At 44.3% G+C, this 21,822-nt stretch overlaps 1 protein-coding gene across 3 annotated transcripts in view; it reads left to right on the forward strand.

Annotated features, from left to right (window-relative positions):
• The first annotated feature begins 1,066 nt into the window (after nucleotides 1-1,066).
• Nucleotides 1,067-21,822, forward strand: part of SYT10 (synaptotagmin 10) — a 39,601-nt gene continuing 18,845 nt past the window's right edge. Inside the window, exons 1-3 of one of the 3 annotated variants that reach the window (XM_083572363.1) lie at nucleotides 1,067-2,011; nucleotides 2,626-3,824; nucleotides 13,276-13,636. In XM_083572363.1, the coding sequence (XP_083428489.1) occupies nucleotides 3,674-3,824; nucleotides 13,276-13,636 (512 nt within the window). In that variant the 5' untranslated portion in view covers nucleotides 1,067-2,011; nucleotides 2,626-3,673. Of the gene's footprint in view, nucleotides 2,012-2,559; nucleotides 3,825-13,275; nucleotides 13,637-21,822 lie in introns of those variants that run through there. The other 2 variants (XM_083572362.1, XM_083572364.1) reach the window with 2 other exon arrangements.

A 21,822-nucleotide genomic window follows, 5' to 3' on the forward strand; every position in this document is an offset into this window, starting at 1 on the left:
TCCCAGTGGTGTGCCATTATGTGTAAGAATCCCCTAAGGCTGTTTCATGATTCACTCAGGGAATTGTTCTACACTGCTCTGTGTCATTTTAAACCCAGGGATGGTCTGTGGAATTAACAGCAGTGGACACAGTTCAGGTTCATTCAAAACGATTAGGAGTCTTGACATTTCATTCAGTGTGGGATGAAATGGTAGCCAACTCTGCATTAGACTGAAGGACCATTACAACACAATTAGCTAAACCTTTAATTCCACATATGAAGCAAAAGTTGTTCTTGGGGAGAGAGAGAGAGAGAGAGAGAGAGAGAGAGAGAGAGAGAGAGAGGGAGGGAGGGAGGGAGGGAATCCATGTGGGGGATTTGCACCAAATTTTAACCTTCCTTGTTTTTTAAAGATCCTATAATACATCAGTGGTGGAGAAAAATAGATTCAGAACATGTTGCAAATAGTTTAAGTGGATGAGCTCTGACATTCAGAACAGGTGAAGGGATGGCACCTGACTAGTTATGTCTCAAAAGATGTACTTTTCACTTTAGATTGCTGCCTGCCCTCAACCTTCAAGATTGGAATAGATTACGAACAGTAAAATAGCTGCCCAAAGAAAACGAGAAGAAAAATGATTTCCCATTAAAGTATAAAATTCCACATCAGATTTAAGAAGAGTTTTATTAAGTTGTGCCTTATATGGAGAGAAGGAACAAAAGGGATTTTGATTTTTAACAAAATCCTCTCTCATAATTCCAAAACTTGGGGTCAACCAATGAAACTGATGAGTAAGAGATTCAGGACAAGAAGAAGAAAATACATCTATATGCAACGCTGACGTTTCTGCACCAAGAGATTGTGATGGACACTAGCCAATGGTTTGTCCACACTTCCACTTGCCCCATGCCTAGAAAGCATGGGTCCAAGGTGTTTTGCCTGTACCCTGCCGCTTTCCCCCAGAAAACCCACTCTTTAGCACTAAATCAGAACAAACAGCAATCCATGGAAAACAGAATTACTGTTTGTTCTGATTCAGCGCTAAAGAGTAGTGCTAAAGTGGCAGGGCAAACGAAGATGTGGTTTAGTTCTTAGATGTCCTTAAAAGAGAATTTGTGGAGGCTAAAAGGGATTCACAGAGACTATGTCTATCCTACATATGAACAGCACACTTATTCTCTGAGAGTGGATCCTTATGTAGCCAAAAAAAGGCTTGAAGGAACCCCAACTTCTGTAGAAGTTACCCCCCCAAAAAAATACTTTCCCTAAAAAAATAATCCTAACGGAGGAAAACCAGAAGGTGGGATGGAGTTTTCTGGAAAAGGCTTGGCTGGAACTCTGACTTAGAGAACTCCTTGACATTTTGTTGCAGCCCCCACTAGCTGTGGCTTTTAGGCATGGTGGCGACACGAAACATCCATGTTCAATATGCCTCTGAATGTCAGATACTAAGAGGAAAGAACTTCAAAGTAATGTCCTCTGTCCTTTCCACTGTCTTTTCATGTGAAGAGCTTACCTGTGGTCAAAAGACACTTAAGACTTCATATAGCCCAGGGTGGAACCCTAGTGTTCAAAAGCTTGGAGCTCTATGAAAGTGCTGCTTGACTAGGGAAAACACAAGAATTGCCATGCTGGACTACCCAAGATCCCCATAGTCCATCATTTATTTCCCAGTGGCCTCCAAATAGATGCCTGTGATTAGTCATGCAGATCATGACCTTGCATTATGATTTATCCCCAGTACCCAAGATTCATATCCACACTGCCATTGAGATTCTATGCAGCCCTCATGGCTGAGGGATCCATCCTCTGTGATGTTGTCCAATTGTTTTTTGTTTTGTTATGTTATGCTCAATATCCTGAGTTAATGTTACACGGTCTAAAGAAGTCCTTTCTTTTGTCCATCATGAGCCTACTAGATCCATGCTAAGGAGTCTGCCTGAGCATGCAAACTCTGTTCCTGATGCACTCAGTCCCTACCTTCTGTGTTGAGCAAGTAATGGTTGTAGTGATGAATATTCAAATGCATGTAAGTAGAAGCTTCCTGCAACACAGGGAAGGTCAAAGACTGCAGGGGGGGAGGTGTCAATGCATATCAGGATCTTGGGGTGGGGTTTGTGTGAGTGTCCCTGCCCTCATCCACACTGTGAGAATCCACAAGTTCAGGCAAATCCAAATAATGGAACAGCCTCAATGGGTATCCTTTGCGTTCCAGTGATATGTTAGAGGATTGGAAAAATTCATAGCTGTATCCTGTGTCAGTGCTCACAACATGGTGTGATTTGTCTGGTGACTTCCACATGATGTTGGACTACAACTCCCATCATCCCTGAACATTGGCTGGAACTGATGGAAGGTGTAGGCAAAAACCTCCAGAAGGGCACCAAACTGGGGACAACTGTCCTACATGGAAACTTTTCAAGCTCTTCTGACAACATGCCTATAAAATTCAGGAACACACAAGCATAGCTGTCAACATTTCCCTTCTCTTGCGAGGAATCCTAATCGGAATAAGGGAAACGTTGACAGCTATGCACACAAGCAATTGTTCTGTGATTCAGTACATAACTTACGTATATGTTTGAAACTCTCTACATTGTTTTATTTTACTATTACTATTTTCTTATATTACAAAACAAAAAGGACAACATTAAAGCAACAATGCACCTGCCACCCTTTCTGAAGATGTGAGGTCAGATTACATTGGGGTTTAGATCCCTTAAATTGTTGTATTCCGGTTGTGTGAAGGAAGGAAGGAAGGGAGGAAGGAAGGGGATACAGCAGGAAAAAGAAGGGGGAAAGGAAAAGGATAACAGCACCTGTTGGATTTCCACCTAGTGCAGAGTTCTTAAATGCACAGGCACCATCTCACTCTTACTCTCTTCACATGCGCGCAATCCCCAGACGGAGCTGGGCCTCAGCCCTCCACTCCTGTTGCGAAGTTGCAAAGCGAGGCACCCGAGAGCCTGTGCCACCTAGAGGGTGGACAGACTCCCCTGCTCCTCTTTGCAGGGAACATCAAGGGACTTGCCTGCACACAAGCGCCCAGCCCGGCCCCCGCCCGGCCCTCTGCGGCTCCTCCCTCTCTCTCCCCATCCCCGAAACTCAAGCGAGAGAGCGCAGAAGCCTCCTCGCGGCGCCTGCCCGCCCGGACCCCACCGTCCAGTCCCAGAGCTCGGCGACCCTCGCCTGCACCTCCTCTCCCATTCACCCGCGCTGCGCTGCCATTGGTCCAAATTCCTACCGATCCTCACAAGGCACAAAAAGGCGTTGCTCAATGTGCTTCTTCTTCTGTTGCTTTATATATATATAACAAACCTTCCCCCCCTCCCCTCCACCACCCCAATTATCCATCCTTGTTCTCCTGATGGTGACTCTTCGCTCACTTGCAACGTGTCCTTTAGACTGTTCTCTCCTCTCCCGCGATCCCTCCTCCCTTCTCTTTGCGCTGATGCCTTGAGAGCTGGTACCTTATTTCCCTCTTCCTTCTCTCTCTCTCTCCTCTTTTTGGATGCCTCGCAACAATAATACCGCTGATGACCATCCAAGAGGAAGCAGGTGGAGAATGAAGCATCCTTTGCCCAGGAAAGCCATGGCTTAGCTCAAGAAGGAAAAGGCAAGAGAGGCGCATCGGAAAAGAAAAATAACAAACACCACCGCGCGAAAGAGAGAGAAAGAAAAGGGAGTCAACATGAGTTTCCACAAGGAAGACGGGATGGGCAGCTTGTGCCACAAGGCTCTGCAGATCATCTCCGAGTTGTGCCTGGGAGGGCAAGTGGAGTTGGAGAAATGTTCGGGCATCTTCCCGCTGGACACCACCAACCAAGGTATAAGCAGCGCAGGTAGAGTCAAGCCTCTAGCTCTCCTTGCGCATCCCTCGGCGCGCTCTGCTTGCCGCGTCCTCGGCCGCCGCTTCTCCCCACCTCGGTCTTCCCCATCCCTTGTGTTTTCCTCCCCTGACTCGGTCTCTCCTGTTGATCCTCTGCATCGCATCTCAAGGAAGGAGCGAGAGGACTGGAACCGAGAGGCGTGGGGTGCTGATGGTGGTGCTGATGGTTGGGGGGGCGGACATACGCTTCCTTCCACTAATGGCAGCCGCGGCAGTGGGTTTGAGTGGGCGTCTGGAAAGTTGAACTTTCTCTTTTTTTTACCCTTCTACTTTCTTCCTTCCGCTTCCTTCCTCCTTCCTCTGGCTAGGGAGAGCGAGAGAGAAAGGAAAGGGAGTCCTTTCCAAATTTCGGCAGGACATTTCCGTGTCCTCAAGGGGCTGGTGCGAGACCAAACAGAAACGTATGTTTGGTTGTGGCTGACTAGCTAGATGCACGTCGGAAAGTGGCCATGCAGTGCCCCCCGGGGTGGGGGTTGTGCAGCCTGGCTGCGGTTCAGGCTCCAGCCGATCTAGCACCCCGATTCCCCGGGAGCGCAAACGGCGTGGAAATGCTTCTCAAGAGCCCAGTTGCCGCTGACTCGGTAAAAGTAAGGGAAGGAATAGGGAAAATCATTCAGAAGCCACAGGTACTTCATATGTATGCTTCATTCTCCCTCCGGGAAGGAAAAGGGAAATCTCGTGCTAGTGAATGGGGAGGACCTTTTATGTCTCTTATTTTTAATGGGAACCCCCCTCGCCCTTTGGAAAGGTAAAGTGGAGAAAGATCCGGTTCTCCTAGTGAAGCACATTAAAACACAGGAGCTGATATCCGGTGAATCAGTGATTAATTTCCTTAAAGAGAGGGTCCCTGAACAAAAACCTGCCTGAAAGACTTGTTCCGCTATGAGAGTGGAAAGTTAACATATTTTCCTCCACGGGGATCTTGTTTGTGCTTGCAACAGGCAGAAATGCAACTGGTGCAGCTTTCCCCCAGGGCATAGAAATGCAGAAAGTTGTGCGTGTTGACTTTCAGTTTGGCACACAGCTCCTTAAGAGTGCAGAGCCTCCAGAAAGGGAAGAAGAGGAGATGGTGGCCCCATAAGAGGGAATGTGAGGGAAGGAATGCATTCTGAATGTCCTGAAAGCAGGGCAGTCCTCCTACTTGCTTCACTTGTTGAATGGTTGGACCTTGGGACTCTGATCCAGGACTTCCTGCCCTGCCCTGCTTTGGTTCAGAATTGTTCCATCTTCAAAACAAATGCCATATATCTTGGCCGAGGTAGCAGAAATGCAAGAAGGAGCTGAAGGCATTTCTTATCTACCCAAAATGTTCTCTCCTGCTTGCTTCCATCCATCCCTTGCAAATGAATTCTAATGAGATTCACCAGAGATTTTAAAAGATAATGCCACCTTCTTCTGTTTCAACATTTTCCTTTCTATTAAAAAACATCCGATAATAATTGAAGGGCAGGAGAGAGATAGTTATTCTCTAGTTGTTAGGGATGGGGTGGATGAGCTTAACTTTTGGTTAAAAAACTCTGCTGGAGGATGTATAGATATACCTCAAGCATGCATACCACATATATGAATGATTATGTGATTGATCTCCCTGCCCTGTGGCCCTCTTGACATTCTTATCATTGCTCAAATTGGCACACAGTTTCTGTCAAGCTGGAGAGCAGGGCAACAGGTGGCAGGAAGGAGAAGAGCTTGAAAGTACCTGTTGCTGCAGGAGGAGAGGGATTTTCATGAGAGACAGAGACAGAGAAAGGACTTCTGTCTGTGTATACTGGAGGGACAGGGAATGACTTCTGTTCCTGTGCCTTTCCTAAATAAAATTTCAGTCGGTTTCAAAAAATAATAATCATGCAAACATAAAGCTTATGTGTGGATTAACCATCTAGTCCAGAATTTTGTTTTTGCAGCACTGATCAGCCAAGATACCTCCTTAGTTCACAAGCAAAGGGATCGTAGCTCAGTGGTAGAGGCACATGCCTTGTGTGTGAAAAGTCCCAGGTTCAGTACCCAGCATATCCAGATTATTGCTTTGCTTTTTTAAAAAGGATCAGGTAGCAGATCATGTGAGAGACCTCTGCCTGACACCCCGGAGAGCTGTTGCGAAGTCAGAGCAGTAGACTATAAATGCACAAATAGTCTGACTTTGTATAAGGCTGCTTCCTATGTCCCCTTGCAGGTGATGGACTTTGTATTGGCACTGTATGTACCCAGAACCTGTTGTATAAGAAGTGTATTGTTGCATGTCATGAATCTACGACGGAAAATGCAGGGCAGTGCCACTTGAGGAACAGCAGTGAAGGATCTATATCCTAATAAGCACATAAAGAATATTCTGGCTATACCATAAAAAATTACCACCAGCAAGCATCATTTTGTTAGGGATTTGTGTGCCATTTCAGCTCTGTATTGATGAGACAGTATCTCTTATGCAACAATGTAAAATAGTGATGTAACATTTTGTGGCCATCATGGTTAGGGCAGACGGTGCAGTGGTTAGAATATTGAGTTTGGCTGCAGAAGATCCTCCACTTCATTCTTCTCCACTTCAGCCTTCCACTTGTGAAGATCATTGGTGGGGTGGGGGGATACTTGCTAAGCATGATAGAATGATAGATACCACTAGGTGGGAAAGTAAACAAGCTCTTCTTTTATGCTAGGTTGTTGCCTGTCTGTATACCTGTAGATTAGTCATCTGGATTTGCATTGGGGCTAGGTAAGGGCAATGAAGACTCGCTTGTAACTCTTTAAACAACCCTATATAAGGGTATATTTTATTATTCTCATACAACGTTGCTGGGGATCCTTTGTTAGGGATCCTGGGGCAGCTGTCATTGCTTCTTCCCTGGATGAACCACAACACCCAGATTCTCAGCTTTCTTTTTTTAAAAAAGAGAGTAAATTTCCAGTATTTGTAGAACCCAAGGTATGAGACAAGATGTACAAGTACTGTTCTTCTCTCCTCTACCATTTGCGAGAAATAAGGCTGCTCCCCTCCATTCAGTGTGTTACTTTGCCCCCTGCCCCTGAAGATGCCCATGAGTGAGAAAACACTTAAATGAAGGGCCCACAGTAAAAGTCAATTGGGGGCCACAGCCAACGGTGGATGGAGCCAGAGCGGATGGCAGGCAGGGCTAGATCCAATGTGGGAGGAGGCAGAGACAAAAGAGGGTGGAGTTCACAGCACTGCAGGATGGATGAATGAATGACCAGAAATACAGACATATACAGCGATAGAGAACATGTAAACTATACATAAGTTAAAATTAAACTCTGTAAGCTAGAGCATGGTAAATAATACAGATATAAAACAGTTAAAATATGGAGGTTAATGATTGCATAGCTCTTTCTCTCTGTACTACCCCATACTTTTAGGGTTGTCTGGCAATGTCCATAAAGCCGGATGACATTGAGGGCAGTATGAAATGGGAAGCCCCACACCAGGTGACAGCCATAAAGGTACATGATACAGTCATCACCACAAGTTCTATTCAATGCTAGGCCTACTCAGAATAGATCCGATGAAGCTAACAGACATGATTTGTGTTAATTAATGTTCTGGAATCCCAACTGAAGGAATGTCAGGGCTTGGCTTTGCACAGTGGCCTAGGGGGGAAAAATCAGAAACTGGGAACTGGTATCCAGGACCAAAGAGCAATCAGGTTCAGAAACATCAGGAATCCAAGCAGAAGCCGGGACCAGAGGAAAAAGTCAGAGGCCGCTCCCACAAGATGTAGTGAAGGCCACCAACTTGGATAGTTGGATGGAGGAAGCCAGGGTAGATCTGGAAGGATTTTCAACTGGAGGTTGCAATTATGCAGTTTCTGGATGTTTAGCTTATATTGGCAATGGCACAAATGAGAAGAATGGTCTGAAGGCACACAAGGTTACCTTGCTATAATAGAGATAATAGAGACCTTGCTATGTTTAGCAGGTCTGGGTCTGGTCAGTGCCTTCATGGATATGGAGTGGTTCCCTGGAACCACTTATACACCACCTTGGGTTCTATAATGGAAGAAAGGTGGATTATAAATGCAATGCAATAAAATAAATAATTGAATTCTTTTTAGCATGACCTTCCCCTGGTTATTATAGACATGCATTCTTCTCTTTTGTATAGCAGCATCTGTTATGTGCACTATTATACCTGGTTAGGGATAAGTCCAGTCACTACACATTGCCAATCAATTTTATCCGGTGGGAATATTTTTTTAAACCCGCAGCATGAGTTCGTACTTCAGCGACAAATTGACTTCTAATTATCCTCAAGGAAGAATTTGTATGTATTTACATGCACACATTTCCCCCCACCACACACACACACTTCAATACAGAGCTATCAGATGACAGTTGTCAATGGTGTTTACACTGAGTGGCATTAAAAGTCAAATCCAGTTAATTAAAAGCTGCCTCTCCAAGCTGACACAAGATAAGGAATACCATTTCTAAAACCTTGAATAGGCATCAGCATCTAAAAGTTCTTAAAAATCCAAAACAGTGAGACAACCATAGATGTCCTCACAGCCTCTGAGTACCATAATTGGTGCTGAACGGCAATAATTACAGTGCTTAGTCAGGAGTTACCCTTAACACCAAAGTACATTTCTTGTCCTGGAAGCCAGAGTACATTTGCACTTTTCTTGTCTTGATGATTACATAGTTCCTTTACAATGTTGAGAGCTCACTTACCTGTCAGGAAAACTGAGCACCAATAGGTTCCAGTAAATCCAACAGGAACTCTAAATATACTAGAAAGCTACAGTCACCCTATGCCAGGAGAGACCCCCAACTGAAATCCTGGGCAGCCACTGCTAGAGATTACAGACAGTACTGAACTATGTGGATCAATGGTCTGGCTCAGTGCACAGCAGTCTTTACATGATCTTCTGAGCACTGGCAGGGAGGTGGGTTCACTTGGAGAGAGAGAGAGAGGATTTTGCCCAAGAGAACCCTTGAACATGAGGTTGATTTTATCTTGGTATGATGCCTTGCAAGAACGATCTGCTTGATAGTAGCACAACCAACAGTTTTTCATGAAGATGGTTCAAAATGGTAATGCAGATAAGTTATGGGGAGGTAGGATTCAAAATATAGGTAAAGGTAAAGGGACCCCTGAACATTAGGTCCAGTCGTGGCCGACTCTGGGGTTGTGGCGCTCATCTCGCTTTACTGGCCGAGGAAGCCAGCGTACAGCTTCCGGGTCATGTGGCCAGCATGACTAAGCCGCTTCTGGCGAACCAGAGCAGTGCACAGAAACGCCGTTTACCTTCCCGCCGGAGCGGTACCTATTTATCTACTTGCACTTTGACATGCTTTCGAACTGCTAGGTTGGCAGGAACAGGGACTGAGCAACAGGAGCTTACCCCATCGCGGGGGATTCAAACTGCCGTCCTAGGCTCTGTGGTTTAACCCACAGCGCCACCTGTGTTGCCTCTGAAGTGCACAGTGTCCAGAACGTTTTTAAAGGTACTGAAGTCCTCATTTGACATAAGCAAAAGTGGCTGCCCTTGAAAAAGATAATGGTTGTGTGGGATGTTTTTTCCAAGCACTGTGCCATTGTACAGAAGTTGAAAAGGGAACTGTTGGCTACCCTATTTAGCTGAGAGCAACTGTTGGGATATTCTGAAATTGGCCTCCATCTTTTTCTCAATAAAATCAACAACAACATGCCATCCATGCACAGCTTGAGTCCATGTTACAAAACCATGGCACAGTAGCCCACCAGTTCCTTACAACAGAATAATGAATTGCAAGCGGTGCTTTTCAAATGTGTTTTGTGGTGCATTGGGAGCGGTGGAGCAGGAAAGGTCAACTTGACCCAGTTTGACAATTATTGTTTTTCTGATTCAAAACATAACAAACAAATTATGTCGGACAGGAAAACAGTGACAATCTTGCGTCTGAAGTGGCATGAAGAGAGATGAAAGCTCTTTCTGAGGTTCCCCATACAGAAAGGCAGGTCATCATCATGATATTGCATCCATCAGATGATGAGCACGCATGGATGATATGGTCTCCATAAATGTGAGGAAGCGTGGTACAGTCTCTGGTTAACAACCAGTTATATTCCATATAGGAATATGATGGTCAATGATAATCAACACAGACCATCTTCCAGCCCACTTAGCTCTGTATCAGTATGATGTGGTTTCTCTTCTTCTCTCTAGCTTTACCTAAGAGCAAAAGAACATATATAGAGCCCTGCTGGATCTTGCCAATGGCCCATCTAAGTCCAGCATCCTTTTCTCACATTGGCCAACCAGATCTACCTAGATAATTTAATATTTGTTTATTCTTATTCTTTTCTTCTTCATCATCCACCTATAACAATGTACAAAACAAAACATGGCCTAATTCACAAGCTTACAGGCTTCAACAACCATTTGTTTTGGGCTACAACTCCCATCCATCCCAGCCAGCAATTCCAATGGTTAAAGATGATGAGTGTTGTAGCCCAACAGCTTCTGGAAGGCATTAAGTGGGGTTAGACTGAACCAATATGAGACATGACACAGAAAAAAGAAACAAGAAGAAATGAAGCAAAAGAGAGGGTAAAGGATCTAAAGGAATTCCTGAGGAAGCCTTGGTTGACTACTCAGGTCTGAACTGAGTAGCCCATTCAAAGCAAGTTTCAAATACATTATTTGTTTGTTTTGTTATTAACCTATTAACTCTGTCATATGGGCAGTTTGTAATATATTGTAAGGGCATATCCTCTAACTCAGGCATTGTACCTTCTTGATATCTGAGGTCATCATCTGAGAACTTTCCATGAATGTCCCCATGCAAAGTAGGTGGCAATGAAGGAAAGTGCCTTCTCAACAGTGCCCTCACCCCGGGTGGAATGCCCTCTGCAGAGGCGCCCACCTGGTGCCTACCTTAAATTATGAATGGCATTGAGATCACATCAATGAAGCGAAGAGGGGGGTCTTGTTGTCTAGGCAGCCCAGGACCTCCATATACACTGCCTGGGCTTGTGCTCCAGGGAGGTCATTTCAGTGCTGCTAACACATCGGTTTGACTTCATCCCCAAAGGTGCACTCCATTGTCTCTCGAGACAGATGGATGATGACAACAATTGAGAAAGTGGCCTCTGTCATAACGCTAGAACCAGGGGTCATCCACTGAAGTTAAATGTTGGGAGATTCAGGAGAGACAAAAAGAAATACTTCTTCACACAGTGCATAGTTAAACTATGAAATTCACTCACAAAAGAGGCAGTGATGTCCACCACCTTGGATGGCTTTGAAAGAGGAGTGGATAAATTAAGGGAGAGTAAGGCTATCCTTTCAGGGACGCGGTTGGCGCTGTGGGTTAAACCACAGAGCCTAGGGCTTGCCGATCAGAAGGTTGGCAGTTCATATCCCCGCAATGGGGTGAGCTCCCGTTGCTCGGTCCCAGCTCCTGCCAACCTAGCAGTTCGAAAGCACATCAAAGTACAAGTAGATAAATAGGTACTGCTCCAGTGGGAAGGTAAACAGCGTTTCTGTGCACTGCTCTGGTTCGCCAGAAGTGGCTTAGTCATGCTGGCCACATGACCCGGAAGCTGTACGCCGGCTCCGTTGGCCAATAAAGTGAGATGAGCGCCGCAACCCCAGAGTCGGCCATGACTGGACCTAATGGTCAGGGGTCCCTTTACCTTTACCTTTAAGGCTATCCTTGGTGGATCTGCTGTCCCTACAGAGTTGAAAAAGGTAATACCAGTTGCTGGAAACCACAGGGCAGGAGAGTGCTGTTGCGCCCAGGGCCTGCTTGTGGGTGGTCACTGTGAGAGCAAGATACTGCTCTAGGTGAACCGTTGGCCTGATCCTGCAGGCTCTTCTTGTGTTCTTAATGCTCTTTTGCTGCCAGGAAAATACCTTTTCATTTTCCCTTCCAAGTTATGTTGTGATTCAAACATACATTTAGCGCAATAGATTTTTCCACCTCTGCTTGCTGATTCAAATTGTTTCAAGGCTGTTTTTGTTCTCTGGGCTTTTTTGCATTTTAAAAAAGGAATGCATTTTGATCTATTGCCATTTTTGTTTTGGTTACCTTGTATCATACTTCCTTGTTGTACTTGTTAGAATTTGCTGTTTGTGTTGTAAGCCACCCAGAGAACCTTTGTGGTTTGGCAACATCATCATCATCACCACCACTACCTAAACAAACAAATAAAGGTCCTGGTCCTGATGCTTCAACTGGAAATTTAATTCCTCTACAACCTCAGAAGGGGAAGAAGCAATGGGAACGCCTGTGTAATGTGTTGATGTAAATCAGGGATGGAGAACCTCAGGCCTAGGATCCAAATTTGGCCCTTGGAATCCTCTCCTGGCCACACCTTCACTTGCCTTGCTTTACACCCCATGTTTTTCCCCCGTGGTTAGAACCTAATAGTTAGAACCTGCACTCAATAGTTCCTCTTGCTTGCCTGGATCAAGGATGGGGGGGAGGGGAGAAACTAGCCTACCTTACAAAGGTGAAATTTACATTTGTGGCTCTGCCCAATTTTGCCTCTGGCCCTGCCTATCACTGGCATGTGGCACTCAAAATCTTACCCAGAAGACCCTCCAGCTGAGATAGGTTCCCACACTTCTGGTGTAAATGTTTCCCTGTGTGAATTGGTGTAAGCAGCAGAAGTCCATTTGGGATGCAAAAATCCCCTCCGAGAGAAGTTTGTGCATCATGTTTTCTCTTTAACTTTCTGCTTCTGCTTCCATTTGTTTTCTCTAGCCCTTGTCTTGCTCTTAATGTGCTCTCTGCTGCATATGAAATATGATCAACTCTTTTGTTAGAAACACTGTTTGTGCCATTAATTGTGTCATTATTCATCCCGCATTACATAGAGGCGTGAACTGTTGTGTCCTGGTGTGCGCCAGATGCTGATGCTCCAAGCTGGGTGGTGTAACTGTGGGATAAATCCAAGTTGGATGACGTAGGTATGAGATAAATCAGCCTCATATAACCAACATGCTTAACTCTAATTAATGCATGAAAGGGTTAAGACCATAAAGTAAGCTGTCCTGCCAGGCTTAGCTAGGTCACACCCTCTCAACTTGCATGGATGGCCACACCCACTTTTGGCTCTACCCACCATGGGGTGGTAGCTGGTGAGAACAAGAAGGAGCATCAAGAGGAGGAGTAACTGCTTCCCCACCTTCTGTTGCTGTTGACCCTGGGGGAGGGATCTAGTGGGAGCTCATGGCAGTCATATTGACAGACCTCCATCCTAAAAGCTAGAGCCTTCACTGTCAGAAGGTCACAATCTATGCAAGTTTATGTTGGACTTACTTCTGAGTAAATCAGCAGAGGGTTTGGGCTGCAAAATTAATCAGTCTGCCAATTATATCCATTACATCTTTGACGATTCTTGCAAGCAAACGAATTAAAGCTATCTGGATGATATCACCTTGTCTTCTTGTTCTTTGCAGACATCTCTGTCAGCTTGCTTGCAGTCGTCGTCAGCTTCTGTGGGCTTGCCTTGCTGCTAGTCTCACTTTTTGTCTTCTGGAAGTTGTGCTGGCCATGCTGGAGGAGCAAGCCGATGACATCGAACACGACAAGCATCCCTCAGAGCACCTCCAGCGCTCCCACTGAGTTTTTGGAAGCTAATGAGAAAAAGGAAATGATTAAAGAAAACGGGAAGCCCTCCACGAAAATCCTTGAGGCGGCAATGAAAATTAGCCACACTTCACCTGATATTCCAGCAGAGGTCCAGAATGCTCTGAAGGAACATCTAATCAGGCATGCACGCATGCAAAGGCAGATCACTGAGCCTGCATCCTCATCAAGGTAAGAGAAATAGAAGCTAACACTTAAAAAAAAAAGCACCTAAGAAAGACCATTTGGCTGAGAATTAAGGAACGAAAGCAGATGAACATCACATTCTTAGCCTTGTGCCAAGGATATAATAGACGCAGGAACAATAACCCTAGTAATATACATACTGATTTTTCTGACAATTTCAATCAATTTTGTATGTGTGCGTGTATGTGTGATTGGCAGGTTTACATAGGTCATTTTAAAAGTCTGTATCTCCCGAGCACATATATCCTTATTAAGGAAAGAGACCGTAGCAGTAAATTGCACATTGGAGTTGCTGATATAATTGTACAGTGAGGGGCAAAGCTCTTTCACATCCTAATCCCAACCATGTTTATTTGGTTACATGGCCAATTAAAACAGATGACTGTTTGCCGAAATAATACGTTACCATGGTATGCAACCTGCAGCCGTATGGCAGACCAGTTGACTGTCTTGTCCTGCAAAAAATAATAAATTGATGACTAAGATCTTGCCACACCTCATCAGAAATCTGGGGGAAACAACAAGAGAGTAGTTAAATGTCCCTAACCACTTAGCAAGATGACACATGGTGTATAACTGCCATAACAAGTGTTTCCCCACCCACAACAAAAGAATTTTTCCACTTGGAAAATGTTTGCCTGTGTTCATGCTCTGACATGGTGATTTCAGTGACATTCCTTTCTAAATCAGTGTGACTCAGATTGCAGCATAGATATCAGATACTAGTTGCACAATTCATAAAACATTACAGGTTTCCAACTTATGCTCCAGTCCTAGGCATGTTGCTCGCTATTGCTTGCTTGTTTTATTTGAGACATTTATATTCCAACTCATGCAATTGCAGACTTTTGTGACATCACTAGCAAATATTACATAACGTTTCCAGTCCTCCTTAATTCAAAGTACTTACTTTGAAATATTCCTGAAAGCTCTCATATTTCAAGGATGGGGAGAGTGCATGAAAATATGAACATCAATAAAAGGTGGTGTCATGTTATTGCTGTGAGGGCCCCATAACAGTTGAGGCACAAAATATGTAAAATGAGAGACAATACTGGAGCAATTTCAAACTTAACTGCTCTTAGTGATCAAGTCATATTTGAAAATAACAGCAACTCTTTTAACAGTTAACACTTCCATCCTTAACTGACATCAAGACATCTCTGAGAACAATATCATTGCACTTAGTACCACCTGTAGCCATCAATCAAGGAAAGATTTTATGAATAGAGTGACAGAGGCATCTAATTTTAATGCACAAGGAACATCAAGGCGTGAAATACACATGTCCTCCTCTGCAGATGAAAGAATTTAAGTAACGCTTTTTTCAGACACAGAAAGAGAAAATGACAGCTAGGAAGTGACAAGTGCCATGAGTGAAAAGTGCCATGAGAACAAACAGATAATCATAGATGCTGAATGTAAAAGTTCTGACTTTCTGCTTAGTGAATTATTTACAGTGGTACCTCAGGTTGAATACGCTTCAGGTTACATACACTTCAGGTTACAGACTCCACTAACCCAGAAATAGTACCTCGGGTTAAGAACTTTGCTTCAGGATGACAACAGAAATCGTGCTCTGGCGGCACGGCAGCAGCAGGAGGCCCCATTAGCTAAAGTGGTGCTTCAGGTTAAGAACAGTTTCAGGTTAAGAATGGACCTCCGGAACAAATTAAGTACTTAACCAGAGGTACCACTGTACATTATTGCATTTATGTGCAATAAATGCCTCTTTTATATTTGCACCAGAATAAACCAGTACAAATGTATCCAACAAGTGGGCACCATAATTGTTGAGTTCATGTATGAGTATAGTGCATATGAATAAGTGACCAATGATCTCTAAGATATAAGCTCATAGTATAAACGAAATAAATAGGACACAGCATGGTCTGACAGGCATTAGGGGAAGTCATGTTTGCATGGACTTTGTTTTTCAGCTGTGCAGGCAGCATATTTGTACAAAAGGACCAATTTCATTTTTTCCAATGATGCTTTACCATAAAAAACATGGAAATGCATAACACAGTAACAAACAAAAAGAAAAACTCCCCCCACTGAATTTATTTTTTATATGCACTGAACTATGTATTTCAATTATTTATATAAGTGTTCTAGTATATATAAGCATTCAAGTATATATTTCTTTCATTGTCTGTCTGTCTGTCTGTCTGTCTGTATGTCTGTCTGTCTATTTGTAGGCCCCTTCCAACTCTACAAGTCTATAATTCCATGAAATCTGAGTTAATACAAGTCTGTTTCCATTCACTGAGCACACAACTTTACAACAACCAGAACTTAAATATCATAGCCAGCAATGGTCAATGGTTATGTTTTCCATTCATTGTACAGTGGTACCTTGGGTTAAGAACTTAATTTGTTCTGGAGGTCCGTTCTTGACCTGAAACTGTTTTTAACCACTTTAGCTAATGGGGCCTCCTGCTGCCGCCGCACCGCCAGAGCACAATTTCTGTTCTCATCCTGAAGCAAAGTTCTTAACCCGAGGTACTATTTCTGGGTTAGCGGAGTCTGTAACCTGAAGCATCTGTAACCCGAGGTACCACTGTACACATTAACCCACTGATGCACAGAAATCGTGCTCTGGCAACGCAGTGGCAGCAGGAGACCCCATTCGCTAAAGTGGTGCTTCAGGTTAAGAACAGTTTCAAGTTAAGAACGGACCTCCAGAACAAATTAAGTTCTTAACCCAAAGTACCACTGTATATGATTTTGTTTGTATACAAAACATGCTGGGCTACATTTAGACCAATGGTTCATGCACCCTAAGGTGAAATATCATATGCAGCTTACACTAGACAAATATCTTCCATTTGCTTGTATAAACTCTATACACATGGAATAATACACATCAGTTGGTTAATATTTATTTTAAAAAGCAATTGTTTTAAAGTATGCTCAGTGCGTGGAAATGGACATGTATTAAAAATTTATAGGCTACCATGACTTCTGAATTTACAAAAGCATTTACTTTTGCACTTGTTGACCAGGGAATATGCATTCTTGTTCTACCTTTACCCATCTGAGTTCCATCAGACCCTATTGCTGAGGCGGTCCAACCCCATGCATCTCAGATCTCAAACAGACAGACGTCTGTCAGGATGTCAGGAGCATTGGGACCATAGCAACCCTACATTTCCCAGTGCTGCTGGCATCAGCAGCAGCCGCCACCTCCAGGCACCAAATCTCCATCCATCCATCCTTCCCTCCCTTCTGCAGCTGGTATCAGAGCTTCAGCAAGTTGAGTGGCTGGATGGATTAGACAGAGACAGAAGCTGGTTGAAAGTCCTTGGGTGGGTAGGCAGAGGGAGGGAGGAGGGAGGGAGGAGTTAAACCTCTAATTAAAATCCAAACTGAAGAAGAAGCTCTGTGTGTGTGTGTGTGTGTGTGTGTGTGAGAGAGAGAGAGAGAGAGAGAGAGAGAGAGAGAGAGATGCTTGCCTCAAATTTACAGCTCATATTTGTGGCAAGCATTATGACTAATCAAGATTCCTATCCTGTGCCAAGGAAATCTGAAGCTCAGTGAAGTCTCTGTTGGTAGCTGGTTGGTTTCCCACCATAGCTGCCAGTGCTGTACCATATCTTCTTCTGTTATGTATCCCTGCGTGACAATAATCTTTAGAAGCTGAGGTACTTGCCTGGAAGCTAGTTTCAAGGTGTTGTCAGCAACGTGTTGCACCTTATGTGCTAGGATAACAAACAGTGGTGTGTGCCTAGGCCTATGTAACCCTTTCTCTGCAAATCTTCCAAATTCTCCCTCACATTTTTAATAATAATAATGATTTATTATTTATACCCTGCCCATCTGGCTGGGTTTCCCCAGCCACTCTGGGCGGCTTCCAACAAAATATTAAAAATACAATAAAACATCAGACATTAAAAACTTCCCTAAACAGGGCTGCCTTCAGATGTATTCCGCTGGAATCACTGTGTCACTAGCAAGGATGTCTTTGACTGACTCAATAATAAAACTGACTAATGAACCTAAGTAGTTTCCACTGAAAAGCAGCTTAGATAACCTCACATCATAATTTTTCTAGACACAGTCATCTAATATGGAATTTCACTGGTATAGCTGAGGGGGGCGGAGAGAGTTGAATGTGAGAAATCTTAATTGGAACACTTTACATCCTCTTTATGTTTTATGCTATTAAGGAAGGGGCCTGCTTATGAAAAGAAATCATTTTTCAAGTCTCTGGATCCCCAACAAGCAATAAATGACACCGGAATAAGTATTTCCACTTTGCTGTTGTTTATCTCCGGAGTGCAATTTAGCTTCACTTGAGAGTCCATGGCAGGCTGAAGAATATCCTTGTTGATATGGTGGGGGAGGGGGGACACAGAGAACCAGACATTAATGGCAGGAAAGTGCTTTGGGGGCAATGTATCTTAATCCACTGCACCAAGGCGAGATCAACAGTGTTTTCTCCAAAAATAAAGTGAATTTAGGAGTGGAGTGTTTGAAGGTGAGGAGCAAAAGACTCTCAACCCTTGGTGTGGCCAGCCCAATACATTTTGAGGCCTGAGGCAGAGCATCAAATGTTGTCCCTCCCCAAGTCAAGGGGCATAACCTAAGGGAAGCCAAATGTGACAGACTCCCTCACTGAAAATGGAAGCTCAGTAAAGAGACCAATTTTCTGGGTGTTTAAAACTATCCCTGTGAACAACAGTAGAGAGGCCTGCTCTAACTGTTTGTGGTAGTATTTCTTTATTAAATTGCAGCCAGTGAAGAATGTCTTGTGTTCACTTATTATCCCCCACTCAGAGGTTCAATGTAATGTGGAAGCACTTCTGATGCAAAGCTAGTTCTTTTATTTATTTTCACTCAAGGAAAATTTTAAGCTTGATGGTTTTTCATGTGAGGCACAATGCTTCGTATCAGGCAAACACTCTTCACCAAAAACGTTAAAATCTTAATCAGCACCCTAGTCTCAGGATAGACTATTTCCACCTAGAATGGCTGCTAGTATTCCTATACCAAAACACTCTCACAGCCCCTTCTAGGATTTTAACTTTCCTCTCAGGGAATCAGACTGGGTTGCCCTGCCTAGCTGACCCCTAATCCTTATCAGAACAGGCCCCCCCTCTCCTGCATGCCCCTATCTCTTTAACTGTCAAGTGCTGAATTTTTGACTCACCAGTCCTTCATGATTAACTGACATTCTGACTAGCTCTGATTGGTTGCTGGGTCGCCAGCAGGCTGACTCAGGGCCTGTCTATCACACCAAGGTATTTTGAAAGCCAAGGTAAAAAAAAAAATGCCCTGGGTTCTGGAGAGCGCCTCTCTAAAGTTTCATAGCTTATTGTAAAACATTAAAGCAGAAGGGGCTAACCTATGGGCCTTCAGAAGTTGTTGGACTCCCAGCTTCCAGTACCTCTAATCATTGACCATGCTGATGAGAATTGAAGTCCAACAACATCTAGAGAGCCACCTCTGCTTTAGCCATTGCAATAGCAGTGGTGGTGCAAGAGCTTTCTGAAAAAAGCCTGCCGACAAGGACCTTGTGTACCTCAGAACAAGACATGAGCAAGAAGGTCCCTGAGGTGAGCAACAGAAGGAGGAGGTGCCGCTGCTGGAACACACATAGGGCGACTTCACCTCAGGTGCTGAAATGTCTTGCATTAATCCTCCCAATCTTTCAATAATACAGTGGTACCTCAGGTTAAGTACTTACGTAATTCATTCCAGAGGTCCGTACCTAACCTGAAACTGTTCTTAACCTGAAGCACCACTTTAGCTAATGGGGCCTCCTGCTGCTGCCACGCCGCTGGAGCACGATTTTTGTTCTCATCCTGAAGCAAAGTTCTTAACCTGAGGTACTATTTCTGGGTTAGCGGAGTCTGTAACCTGAAGCGTATGTAACCTGAAGCGTATGTAACCCAAGGTACCACTGTATGTGGCAGTACATGGGCTTTTTGTTCATTTCTTTTGTTCATCATTTTTAGCCACTGTAGCAAACCATGCAGCCTCACAGCCACAATGCCCAGAATGCCTTGCTCTGAGTAAATACTCCCTTGACCTTTCTAAAGGAGGAGGTGGCAGGCCAAGCCAGTGGACCAGGGAGATGCCAGTTTGCCAGGAGTGAGGCACAACTACCTCCTGAGACAATTGCCTCCATTTCCCTAATAATACAACTGTCCCTGGATCTTATGATGTCCAGCCTTAATGTCATTAGGTTTTCTCACAATCTGTGTTTTCCTATTGTACAGACTAATCCATGGAATTTGGAGTGGATCCTAACTCTGGTCTTCCTTGCGCAATGCTGAAATGTGGGTTAGAAGTATGGGGTCCAAGCATAGGCATACACTGAAACTGCTCAACTGAATAATACAATATGCTTTTTGGATGCAAGACTTTCTTAGTACTCTGACCCCAGAGACCCTTCCATGTCAGAATTCAGGTTCAGCCACTTGCAGCCCCAGCCTGACCCAGACGGAAGGAAAATCTCCAGATACAATTACTAGCAGAGGCATTTTTAAAAAAAAGAATGGTAGGGAGGTTAAAATGAGTTTTCGGGCTTTGTGAAAAGCAATAACATGCAAAATATTGCAGCCATAATTAATGGCAAATTGTCTGAACTTCTTTGTCCTTGCTCTTAATAGAACAGCCAGGAAGGATTAAATGAAAATCAGAATGGATGGCAACTATTAGAAAACCAAGATTAAAAACAAATGATACCAAATAATACATATTCTCAAGGGGTGCTGAAGGTTTGCCCAAGGGCTCAGCAAGGCAAATTGAATATGTTCTACTTGTTGGACTCGATTGTTTTAACCAATCAAGGAGATTTCTTCTGGAGTTCCTGAGTGAGAATCTTACCATTTCTATAAGTATAAGAAAGCAGGTTTTGAATTAGGGAAAGAGATGCAGAGGCAACACAGAGACATTCCAGGTCAACGTGTCAGTTACCGTATTTTTTGCTCTATAACGCGAACCCGATCATAACACGCACATAGTTTTTAGAGGAGGAAAAGAAGAAAAAAAAATATTCTAAACAAAACAGTGGATGTATGATTTTTGTGGTTCATGCTGTGGCCACAGACATGTGATCTGACAGTGAGTTTGGGGTAGCCCAATGCAAAAATCCTGAGGATCCATGTGGATCCATGCTTTGTAACCACATTTTTGCACCACTGCGACCCCAGGCAACAGTGGGTGCGTGATTTTTTTGGTGCAAGCTGTAGCCATGGACATGCTATGTGATCTGATGGTGAATTTGGGGTGACCCAGTGCAAAAATCCTGAGGATCCATGTGGATCCGTGCTTTGTAACCACGTTTTAGGTGGGGAGGGAAGGAAAAGCACTCAAGGGACAAGGAGCACACGTGGGGTGTGTGGAGAAGGATGCTGCTAATAATGCAGGAGAGGGGTTTAAGGGGAGAAGGAACACATGTGGGGGGGTGTGGAGAAGGATGCTGCTAATAATGCAGGTGAGGGGTTTTAAGGGGAGAAGGAACACGCATGGGGTGTGTGGAGAAGGATGCTGCTAATAATGCAGGCGAGGGGTTTAAGAGGAGAAGGCTCCTCTCCTCTCCCGCTTTGCACTTTTAAAGCAAGCAGGCTCTGCTTCTCTCCCTCCTCCCCAGCTTGATGAAAAACTTTGCTGCTATTTAGCGAGCTGAGTGGGGAGGAGAGAGGGACAGAGAGCCTGCTTGCTTTAAAGGAGCCAACCGGACAGAAGCCGCTTACACTCGTGTAAGCGGCTCCTCCCCTCTCCCGCTTTGCTCCTTTAAAGCAAGCAGGCTCTCTGTCCCTCTCTCCTCCCCACTCAGCGGCTCTTCTCCCGCTTTGCTGTTTCAAAGCGAGCCATGAAGGAGGGAAGGAAGGGGAACCATGGATCCTCTGCTTACGACTGCAGCAGATCCCCCCACCATCCGTAGGCATTCGCTCCATAACGCGCACAGACATTTCCCCTTACTTTCTAGGAGGAAAAAAGTGAGTGTTATGGAGCAAAAAATACGGTAAATCATCTCTCATTCAAGCATTTCTACACATGTTGAAGCTGAATGGAAATCAATGTAATGCAGAGGTAACCAATGTGCTCTCCAGCTATTGCTGGGCTCAGCTCCCATCATTCCTAACTAATGGTCATGCTGGATGTGGCAGATGGGAGTTGTAGTTCAACAACATCCGAAGGACACTACATGGGCTATC

Source organism: Podarcis filfolensis (assembly GCF_964270895.1).
Source record: "Podarcis filfolensis genome assembly, chromosome: 10".
In the NCBI taxonomy this organism is placed as follows: domain Eukaryota; kingdom Metazoa; phylum Chordata; class Lepidosauria; order Squamata; family Lacertidae; genus Podarcis; species Podarcis filfolensis.